Raw genomic sequence first — 12416 nt, 5'->3', positions numbered from 1 at the left:
CCTGCAGCCTCAAAAGAAAGACAGATATTCCTCTCTCCTGCTCTTTCCCAAACACTACATTTGGATATTATCACTAGCCAATAATTAATACATCCTTCTAGAAAGCATCATTTGCTAAAAGGAAAATGCAAGGGTCAGCTAAGTATTTATCATCAAATCTGAAATGTGAGTGTTCATGATCCAGCATTAATGGGGCCTATAAAAATGCTGACTTTTGGTCAGGTGCAGTGGCTCACACCTGTAATCCTAGCACTTTGGGAGGCTGAGGTGGGTGGATCATTTGAGGTCAGGAGTTCAAGACCACTGGCCAACATGGTGAAACCCCGTCTCTACTAAAAATACAAAAAAATCAGCTGGGCTTGGTGGCACACACCTGTAATCCCAGCTACTCAGAAGGCTGAGGTGGGAGAATCACTTGAACCTGGGAAATGGAGGTCGCAGTGAGCGGGAGATCACGCCAGCAGTGAACCGAGATCATGCCACTGCACTCCAGCCTGGGCGACAGAGCTAGACTCCATCTCAAAAAAACAAAACAAAACAAAATGCTGACTTTTAAATTATATACTATATTCAACAGAAATAAAATAGTTTTTTTCTGTTGTCTTCCCTTTCATTTTTAGAGAAAAGTATTTATTAACAAAGAGTAAGAAAAAGTAAAATTATTAAATGGAACAAGGACATTCTCCTTGACTTGACCTTAAATGCTATTCCTACTTGAAGTAAAAAGGACAAAGTAAGATTATTTATTCATGTAATATTCTAATAATGATCATCAGTTTGAGACACTCTAAAAAACAAATTCAAATTTTTATAACATCTAGGTTAAGCTGTACAAAAAAAAAAAACCACCAGATTTTTAAAATTGGCTTCACATACATAAAGCGAAATTCTTTCCAAAACTTACTCGAAAGTCTCTGTTGCACAACAGATAGCACATTGGACTTCTAAAACTTATTAGAAAGTAACATTTTATTATATAAGGACACTCACAAAATATGTACATAAATCTTTGAAGTCAAAATAGGCACTAATTCTGTATTCGACATCTTACATTCCTATTCCTTTCATTTTTTTCAAAAGAATTTCCCATTCATTACCTAACTTGAGCTCCATAATATTATAGAGGTAAGACTATCTTTATCCCATTTCAAAGATACAAAAGCTAAGACATGTTCTTTTTCTCCTTAACGTAAACTATTAATCATAAGATATAATTTACTAAGAAATGTCAGAAATAATTTGTGATTAAATGGTCACTTATTGTTAGGTGAAACTTCAATATCTGTTATCACTGGGCTAGACCAATATGCAGCAAAGTATTATGAGTGTGGACTGTCGATCCAGACTTCCTGGGTCTGCATTCCAGCTCTGCCAAGTACTATTTATGTAACTTTGAGCTCACTGTTTAACCTCTCTGCCTTACCTTCCTAATCTGTAGGAAAATAGGAATAATAATAGTACCTACCTCATAGGGTAGCTGTGTGAAAGGATTATTTATGATACCTACCTTATACAGCACTTACCTCCTATAGTTGTTATAAGGATTAAATGGGTTAGTATGAATTAAGAGCTCAGCACAGTGACAAGCACAGGTGGCACTCAACCAATGTTGTTGTTTTCTGTTTATCTCCACAATTTGTGAGTTCTATGAATGTGGGCGAAGCATCTTTGAGCTTCAGTTTCCACATCTTTAAAATGAGGATAATAATAGTACTGTGCACTAGGGTCATGGGAAGGATTGAACGCAATGCTCCACATAAAAGCTTTCAATACAGTGTCTTATACAATAAACGTATTCAATAAATACTGTTTTAAAATATATTATTCAGTATCAACAAAATTTTGTTTGCATTAAAGCATTCAATATTAATTTTTAGATAAAGAATGATTACAAAAATTAATGTTCACACAAACACAAACATGTCCAAAAAAGATTCTTACACATAACATTTATTTTCAATTACTCTAGTGTTTTCAGGTACTATCAAGGCTGCAAGCTTCCATTCCTCTTACTGACATTGAAAACATGTATTTCTTTCAAAGAATTAGGAGAGAAAGAAGTAATAAACAGCATTCATTGCATATTTACCTTATGCCAGGTACGCTTTACGTACGTTAACATATTCAATCCTCATATTCAATATGTTAACATATTCAATCCTATCCTACCCAACAGGATAGCTTCTATTATATTTCTATTTTACATTTGAGCAAACTTGAAACAAAGAGCTCTATTTAGGGTTTGCTGTTTTTGAAACAGATACCAATTGGAATCTTCTATAAAAGACAGCATATACTCAATCAATAGACACAAACTTCTTAAATAAAATAATTTTTGCCAAAACCTTTGAGAGCATATATGTATTTGCTCATATTGTATTCTAAACCTGCAGTGTCTAACACAAAAGCCACTAGCTACACGAGACTACTGGGCATTTGAAATCTGGCTAGCATAAATTGAGAGGTACTGTAAGTGTAAAATACACATCAGATTTTGAACTTAATATAAAAAGTCCCATTAATAAATTATGTATTGGCTACATATTAAAATAATATTTGGATATACTGGGTAAAATAATGCATATTATTAAAATACATTTTGCCTCTTTCTTTTTACTTTTTTTAAATGAGGCTTCTAGAAAATTTCAAATCACAAATGTGGCCAACATTGTGTATTTATTAGATGGCTGGTTTGGATTTGGGGGTAACAGAGAATTATTATCAAAGTTACTTTTTCCAATCAGCATAAGCTTAAGTCCTTCAAAGCACAAGTACAGAATGGAAGATCTCTCTCTCTCTCTCTCTGTCTCTCTGTCTCTCTAGTGTGTGCATGTGAGAACAATACTGCAAATATACACATTCGGCTCAAGGGACCAGAGAAACATGCTATACTAATACTTCACTATACTCAACATACAAGAGTGAAGGAAAGCAAATCTAAGGGGAAATAGCTACAGGAAAAAAAAAAATTATTTTTAAACTGAAATCATAAAAGTTCTTAGAGTCCAAAAAGACCTAATCACTTAGTTTCAGAGGTATAATAAACACCAAGTGTATGTGTTAAGTAAAATTTAAATTTCCTAATGGCCTAACTGGCAGACTATTAAAATATCTGATGTTTGATATCTGGTATCTTCTAGAAAATAATCCAGTTTGTGGATACCTGTCACATTGTTTTGATCAATTTTATACATCAAATGTAGGCCTTTAACTGATTCTTCTAAAAGAATGCTGGCCCACTATATAGAAGAAAATTACTCCATAAAGTTTACATCAGATATCTGGAAAAGTCACATTTATAGTCATGGCTACTATCAGCTGTCAAGCCAAAGAATATTGAAGAAAACCAAGAAATTTTAATATATGCTGCTTAATTTATCATCCAAGTGACATATGTAGGATAAAAATACTGAAATGGTTAAGGAAAATTCTACATTGTAAAAGATCCTTTTTTCTGGTTTTATTTTTAATTGCAACTATGATTTGAGAAATCATGAGAAAGCAAATTAATAGAAATCATAAAAATAGAATTAACAAATAAAATACACACTAAGATTTATTTTTTCCTCCCTTCTCCGGATTATTTAAAACGTTAGTTTTTTTAAATGGTAATATACTGGTATTTTGGTTTGTACTGAAAACTGGCTAACCCATCTATTCCAGGGTTTGTCAACCTTGACAAATCTATTTACATTTGGGGCTGGATAATTCTTTCTTGTGCAGGGACTACTCGGTATGTTTTAGGATTTTTAGCAGCATCTCTGGCATCTACCCAATGGATGAGAATAGCACTCAACCCTTCAACCATTTTGACAAGCAAAAACACTTAAATATTTTCAAATGTCACAGGGTGGCGGTAGGGGGAGTACTAAAGAGCTGCCCAGTTGGAAACCACTGTCTATTCCTACCCAAAATACCTTTCTATTTGATGAAAATTACTTCAGCACTTCCTAAACTAGTATTATGTAGTTTTAGGGGCTCTTCCTAGGGGATCCAGATAGCTTCAGCAGGGAAATCAGTAAACCTACTGAAACCACATGCAGAACAGCCTGGGGATATTTTCTGTTAAAATGTTCTAGAGCTTTTGCCAGATCCTGAAAGGGTTATCCCCAAAACAGCAATTTTAAAAGGGTTAAGAATCAGTGCTTCAACTAAAATATTCACAGTGCCTTCAAACTGTCTTTCCAAAGATATAAAGATTGAAAATCATTTACTTTTACATTGGTTATCAAGGCATGATTACTTTTACCACACTTATAAACCATTCATACAATAGACATTTAGTGGATACAGTCTACATGCTCAGTCCTATGTTAAACTACACAAGCTAAGTAAATAGCAGCTAAATATGTAAAATGTTTGGATAACTGTAATTCCGTAACCTACATCATAAACATTGTTTTTTAAGCAAACCATCCCCAAGTATCCTATTCTTCCTATAATGTAGCTTAAAGTTTACAGGGGCACTAATTTTTTTGGATTATACAAATGTTATATACAATTTGAAGAGCTGTTACATTTCATAAATGGTTTTGGGGATAATAAACACTCATGTAACCAATAAATATATGAGGAGTGGCTAGAGAACCAGAACACTGCTACAAGATTACCAAACAGATTAAAAGCTAGAGGCCAGTGAGTGCAATGAGCAAAACAATGCTTAAAAATATGTGATAAATAAATCTGAACGAATTAGAAAATAATTGTGAGTCCACAAATGAACATATCACCCCAAATAATCAACACCATCATATCCAGCCAAAAGCAAAACAACTAAGACACAGAATGCGCCTAGCACATAAAAGTGATTTCTAAAAAAATAATAATTTTTATTTTATATACTGACAATTAACTGAATATTATTACATAATAAAATTATTCTTCACAAAGAAGCAATGTTATATAGATAATGGTAAATCACACAGAAAAAATCTAAACATATAGTATCAGACTTTTTGGAAGGGGAAAAATATAATTGCAACTCAAAATGATGCAAACCACCTAGGGGGTGAAAAAGATATTACATTATTTACATATTTACCTGCACTGCAAGAGAAGCTGCATTGTCAGAAAGTAAAATTTGCTCCCCTGTGGAAATACAATGAAGCATAACTGTTAACCAAGTAGAATATAATATTTTTATTTTTAAAAAGTATTTCTATTTTTTCAAAGGTATCGCTACCACTAAATTCTAAAGTTTTATATCAATGTTACTATATAATTATAATTTTGATTAAATTATCATGAATAATGATAAACTAGGACAGTTTCCTCTAAAACTATTTGATCACTTATCTCATTTTATCAGCAATGTAATTAAAATTGTTCACTTAAAATCGAATTCATTTTTCAAGTTTTCAAGAAATGCTCTTCTTCATTAAAATTAAGTAGAATCTGCTGAAACCTTTCTAGTTAAAACTAAAAGCATTCACAATAATATAAAACCAGCTTGCAGTTAATATTGCACAGTGTGTCTAGGTCTGTCACACAAAAGAAAGATGACAAGTTCGCTGCAATAAAAATTCCATGCTTAGAAGACTAGGGCTGCTGCCTATTAGTCTTCATTACTTTGCAGTCTTCTGACAACTGTAGCAGGCTGCTAAGCCCCAAATGGGGTCCATAATATGATCTGATGATATATGAAGAGCTGCTAAAGGGAGCCTGAACCATCCTAGCCTATACATTTTAACAGTTCCTTTTTACTGAGAGCCCACTTTACCACAGGACTTCAAAAATCTGCTGTCTCAGCTATTGGTGCAGTAAATGTGCCAACTGCTCCTGCAACCACATCATTTTACACCGCCTACAGCAGCCAATATAATGAGTCAATAATAAACTAAGGATCTTATAGGCCATGAATAGTTGGTTTACACTGGCAGATACAAGTTTAGGTAAAACCTCCTAGACAAATTATACAAGGGAATCCCTTCTTTACATTTTATATTGTCTTTGCAGTAAATTGTATTACTGAGGATTTTTCTGTAACAAATATAGTTTGATACAAAGCCATTTTTAATTGTGAACAAGAACTTACCTTTCAACTGCTGATATAATGTAGCATTTTCAGGCCAAGGTTCTGCAGCTATGGAAACAAGGCAGTGATAATTAGGCACATAGAGCAAAAACGTATCAATAACAAACCAAATTAATAAGCATGTACATTTGCCTACAGCATTTAAAGTCAATTGCTAAGGTTGACTTATACATGGCAACTAATCACACTATCTTAGATTCTATGGTAACCTGTATAAGTAGGTTAGATAACTTGTTTTAAAAGCATGTTTGGCTTATTGTTTTGTGATTTTTTTTAATGGGGAAGATACCTTGCCCAATCCAAAATGAGAATTAAAAAAAAAAAAATAGCTCATATGCTACAATTCCTTTAGCTTCTTTCAAACACAGACATATCCTAAATATTACTCATATGTATAAAAAGATACTGATGTTTAATTCACTACAAAAAATGTAGTGAAATAATATTTTTAATATTTTATGGTAAACTTTTAACAAAGTAAAATTTCAAGCAGACATTATAAGAAATAATCAAATGTATCTGTATCAAGCTGTCCATCTTTCCCCACAATCTGGCAGTATTTAAAAATACAGAGGAATCCTGTTGTATTCCAGAAGATTTCATTGCCTTGACCCTACCAACACCACCCCACAAACACAATTAGAGCGAAGTTGCATGATGAAGTATTACGTACCTACAATGTGAAATAATGCCAGTAAAGATAATTTTAGGCCTGAAATGAAACTTGACTTGACCCTTAATCTCTCATCCAGAGAAGACTGCAGCTACAAAGAGAATATTACCAACCTCCCAGTTTTTGGGAAAAGTACTAGATTTGAATTTTGTCTAATCACCTGCACATAAGAAGCAATGGCTCCACTGACAGAATATACAGGATATCAGGATACCACTTGTTGGATTCTTCTTGGTAAAAGCCGTAAAACATCAGAATCACCCATTTTAATAATGTGACTACATTTGCTCTCAGCAACTAAATATATGACATTTGATAATAATTGGTATATTTCTAATTGTGTTTATACTACTTTAGTCTCTGTGACATAGCAACAAATAACTTTAATATATAATTCTGGCTGATTTTTTAAAAGAAATTTATACATGTGAAGCATTTTTTTTCTTAAGACTGATCATTTAAAATGTTCTGAAGCAATCCCTGGAATGGGAAAAAGGAACTCCTTAATTTGCTTTTACTTATGCTTTAGAATAAAAACAAAAATACAGTATTATTACAATAAATAACAAATGTGACTTTTAGGTTTAGTTTGGTTTGGGCTACACAAAATTACACTCATATTTAGAGATAATGCCATGAAAACATCAAGTAAATAATGAACTACACATAGTTTTGTATGCTGTTACACACAGTATTACACACATATGTAAGGGCTACTGAATTTCAATGCACATACCAACACGGCAATGAAACAAAATATTTTGCTGTCAACTTTTAACAAAGTAAAATTTCAATAAGAACACAATTAACTTGTATAACTGTTTTTTAAATAAAAGGAAACAAAAACAAGCTGACATCAGCAAATTACTCAAAAAATAACCTTTTAGGATAAACTGTATGGTCAGCACACCTATATTGCTTACATCTATACTAAAACAATACAATGAGATTCGTTTGTTATAAAATTCTAAGTCATCAAAGATTCAATTATATGCATTATATTAATCTTACTAGCAATAAAGCATAGGAATAAAATTCACAAAATTTCAAAGAATATTGAAATCAAGTTCCTTGGAGGCACAGATGTGTCATATGCATCTGTGTACCCCACACTGTATTACGCTTTGCATACAGTTGATGCTAATTGTCTGTAGAAAGAAAGAAGATATTTGATTAAACCTACCATTTAATTCCCTATACATGCTGGCTAATTAAAGTTTTATTCAACTTAATATTATCATCTATGTTAAGGTAACAGGATATTCTAATTTAAAATTGTGATAATTTTAACTCTTGGTTAGCTATTCTGTGCACATACTAGGCATGCATTACAAATTTTTAAAACAATGAAGTATTAGGTTGGTGCAAAAGTATTGCAGTTTTTGCCCAAAAACTGTATTAAACCTGTATTACTGTGTTAAAATTGGTGATTCTGATGTTTTATGGCTTTTACAAAGAAGAATCCAACAAATGATATTCCAAAAACTGCAATTATTTTTGCACCAACCTTTACATACACTAGCATTAAACATATGCTGAATATGATTAAAGTGTTCTCTGATAAATCAGAAGCTACTTCACTACTCTGTAACATAATAGAGTTCTTTTATGAACAGCAATTTATGTGGTCAGTAATTTCAGCTAAAAGTTAATTCATCAGCTAGGTGCCGTGGCTCACGCCTGTAATCCCAACACTTCGGGAGGCCGAGGTGGGTGGATCAAAAGCTCAGGAGTTCAAGACCAGCCTGGCCAAGATGGCCATCTCCACTAAAAATACAAAAATTAGCCGGGCGTGGTGGCTGGTGCCTGTAATCCCAGCTACTCAGGAGGCTGAGGCAGAGAATTGCTTGAACCCAGGAGGCAGAGGTTGCAGTGAGCCAAGATCACGCCACTGCACTCCAGCCTGGGCGACAGAGCAAGACTCTGTCTCAAAAAAAAAAAAAAAAAAGTTATTTCATCATCACCCCCATGGATTCTCCAGATCTCATCCAAAAGACAAATATGAAAGTAAAAGAAAGTTTGCAACATATTACTTCACTGCAAATAAGACTAAAGAAGCTTCCCACAAATACCAAAAGCTCTGTTATTAAGAATCTAAAGCTGGAAATAGGTGAAAAGGGTAAATATTTTACTCAATCTAAGACATAAACTGTTTCAACTCAGAAATCATTATTGAAAATAAATTCTCAGAAAGTAACTCTACCAAAACATCCAGTGTTTTCATCACAAATAGAACTTATGATTTAAAAAGAGATGGCAAATAGACTGATACAAAACCATATAGCCAGCAGCTAGGAATTGCAGTTTATCATGCAGTAGACAAGAAATGGTAGAGTATACAAAGAATGACCAGCTGCCTATCTTACCCATGAGCAGCTCAGAGAATATAAATATCACTGACTTAAGTGCATCACCTACATGATTCTGTTAGGCTATTGGCATTATTGTAAAGAAATACCTGAGACTGGGTAATTTATACAGAAAAGAAGTTTATTTTGGCTCATGGTTCTGCAGACTGTACAAGAAGCACAGTGCCAGCATCTGCTTCTGGTGAGAGCTGCAGGAAGCTTACAATCACGGCAGAAGGCAAAGGGGGAGCAGGTGTCACACATAGCAAGAGCAGGAGCAAGAGAAGGGGGGGAGATGCCACTCTCTTTTAAACAACCAGATCTCGTGTGAACACAGAGAGAGAACTCACTATCAAGGATAGCACTGAGCCATTCATGAGGGATCCACCCCCACGATCCAAACACCTCCACCAGGACCCAGCTCCAACAACGGGGATTAAATTTCAACAGGAGATTTGCAGGGAACAAACATCCAAACTGTATCAGTGACAGAGTTCATATAATTACATAATAACTGGTATATTTCTAATTGTGTTTATACTACTTTAGTCTCTGTGACATAGCAACAAATAACTTTAATATACAATTCTGGCTGATTTTTTAAAAGAAATTTATACATGTGAGCATTTTTTTCTTAAGACTGATCATTTAAAATGTTCTAAAGCAATCGCTGGAATGGGAAAAAGGAACTCCTTAATTTGCTTTTACTTATGCTTTAGAATAAAAAGAAAAACACAGTTATTATTACAATAAATAACAAATGTGACTTAGGTTTAGTTTGGTTTGGGCTACACAAAATTACACTCATATTTAGAGATAATGCCATGAAAACATCAAGTAAATAATGAAATACACATAGTTTTGTATGCTGTTACACACAATATGACACATATATGTAAGGGCTACTGAATTTCAACACACATACCAACACAGCGATGAAACAAAATATTTTGCTGTCAACTTTTAACAAAGTAAAATTTCGGTAAGAACCCAATTAACTTGTATAACAGTTTTTTAAATAAAAGGAAACAAAAACAAGCTGACATCAGCAAATTACTCAAAAAATAACCTTTTAGGATAAATTGTACGTAAATTACATGTAAAACATAACATGAGAGAAAAAAAACTCTAGTTTATTATTCCCTAGGAGTGCCAAAAGTGAAAATCCTAAACTGGGTAATGGATCTACAAATCAATCACGCAGGTATCATTCTAGGAAATGAGCTCGATAACTGTCTTCATATGTAAATCTATGAATCATGAAAATTATTATCCACATCTAACAGAAGGAAAGCTTATTTGTTGGTTTGGGAATACCTATTATGTAAAAGACAAAATCCAAAAAGACAACTTCTTCCCTACACTTGTCTTTCCTAAGGTCAAAGTCAGTAATCACCCCTTGCTCCTGAGCATGTGTAAAAGAGGAGATTAAGGATTTAAAATCATGGTGCTGACAATATACATTTTAAAAATCTGTGGCATTTTAAAAGAAAAATCACTTTAAAACAATAATAAAACATTTTTATATTTTACTAGTTTTTCTTCAGTTGACCTGAAATGTTTTAGACCACAAACTACATTAATAGTAAGTAAAATGTCATGACTCACCTACTCTACCTATTTTCGGTTTCTATCACCCTGGTGTGAAGTGCCATTTTAAACACACCTAAAGGAAGGGACAGCCTTAGAATAAACATAGAAGGTGAGACTGAAACGTTTCTAAAAAAGGGGTTGGTAAGAAATGGAGGCTGAGGAAGAAAGTTGTCCAATGCTGTCAAAGTACAAGTTACTGGTATTCTCACCACATCAAAAGTAAATTTTATGCTTAAGACACATCAATAGTTATGTGTGGTTCTTGGAATAAAAACCAAAATCCTCAACATGGCTTGCAGGGCTCTACTTGGCCTTTCAAGTTACCCTATCAGCCTACCTCATCACACACACATCCCCAACCTTGACTCTCTGCACTCCAGCCACACTGGCCTTCATCCAGTTTCTGAATGCAGCACTCTCCCCCCTGCAGTTTCTTCTGCCTGGAACAATTTTATCCTCCTATGGTATTGTCACATCTCAGCTCAAAAATCACTTCCTCAGGTACAGCCAGGTTCATGAGCGTGTAACCTGTGCAGTTGCATAAGGCCTGCACTTGGAAGGGCCCCCTGCTTGGTTTAATGTTCTGCTGTCTCAGTCTTGAAAGTGAATAATATTTGAACATTTTCATGTTGCACTGGGCCTTAAAAATTATGTAGCCAGTCCTATCCTCAGGGAAGTTTTCACTGACATCCTTTAATAGTTCAAACACTCCTTTTACAAGCTCTTACAGCATGCACTCCCCTGTCTGTATTTTTACATTTAAGTATTTGATTATCTTCTCCATGAGAAAGTACGCACCATCAATCCAGAATTCATGTCTGATTTTTGCTTACCACTTCATCCCTAGAACCTAGCACATAGCAGGTAGTAAATGTTGGCTGAATAAACATTTGTTTTCATTATTAGCACTATCATCATTGTTGTTATTACTCTGTACTATACAGGCTAAGAATGTAGCAGGGAAGATAAGAAAAATTCATGGCAAAACATAAAAAATAAAATAAACCTTACTCAAACAACTTCAACACTACAACCAACAACACAACTCAAAAAAATATTAAATAGTTGCCTAAAATTCCTGGAATTTGAATTTTATCTTTTTTAACTCTACTTTCTTTTTTAGTGTATGTTTTATAATGTGCATGATATATCGGCTCAGCAATTAACAACTTTATGATTTCTAAACTCAGGCCTGCATGCTCAAATTTTTATTGATAAGGACATGAGATTTTCATAAATGGTGATTCTTGGGTTAGAGTCATAGGAAATGGAAATGGGAACAGTGAGTTTGTCTGTCAGACAAGTTGAACTGAGGAGTGATACAGCAGTAACATCTGATGTAAACCATATATTTAATATAAAACATTGTATAGAAAGAGATTTCCAGTTTTAGGGTTAGTGCAAAGATAAGAAATACATAGTTAATTTACATGTTTTTCTTCCTGTATTTCAAAGGATTGTCTTGCACACATATTACATGTAAAGCATGACATGAGAGGAAAAAAAAAAAACTAGTTATTCCCTAGGAGTGCCCAAAGTTGAAATCCTAAACTGGGCAATGAATCTACAAATCAACCATGTAGGTGTCGTTCTAGGAAATGAGCTCTATAACTATCTTCATATGTAAATCTATGAATCATGAAAATTATTATCCACACCTTATAAAAAGCTGATCTCTTGGTTTGGGAAAAGACAAAATCCAAAAGGACAACTTCTTCTCTACTCTTCTCTTCCCCAAGGTCAGACAAAGTCAGCAGTCACTCCTTGC

At 33.8% G+C, this 12416-nt stretch overlaps 1 protein-coding gene across 5 annotated transcripts in view; it reads right to left on the bottom strand.

The window, feature by feature from the left end:
* Nucleotides 1–12416, bottom strand: part of MTX2 (metaxin 2) — a 69885-nt gene that overhangs the window by 35343 nt on the left and 22126 nt on the right. For 2 of the 5 annotated variants that reach the window (XM_055289822.2, XM_063644800.1), the window contains exons 1-3: nucleotides 11871–11925; nucleotides 6035–6082; nucleotides 5042–5088 (exon numbers count right to left, since the gene is read on the bottom strand). In XM_055289822.2, the coding sequence (XP_055145797.1) occupies nucleotides 5042–5088; nucleotides 6035–6082; nucleotides 11871–11910 (135 nt within the window). In that variant the 5' untranslated portion in view covers nucleotides 11911–11925. Of the gene's footprint in view, nucleotides 1–5041; nucleotides 5089–6034; nucleotides 6085–11870; nucleotides 11926–12416 lie in introns of those variants that run through there. The other 3 variants (XM_055289821.2, XM_055289823.2, XM_055289824.2) reach the window with 2 other exon arrangements.

The sequence above is a fragment of the Symphalangus syndactylus genome, chromosome 8, assembly GCF_028878055.3.
Source record: "Symphalangus syndactylus isolate Jambi chromosome 8, NHGRI_mSymSyn1-v2.1_pri, whole genome shotgun sequence".
NCBI lineage: Eukaryota > Metazoa > Chordata > Mammalia > Primates > Hylobatidae > Symphalangus > Symphalangus syndactylus.
This window is presented reverse-complemented; position numbering and strand designations above follow the sequence as displayed.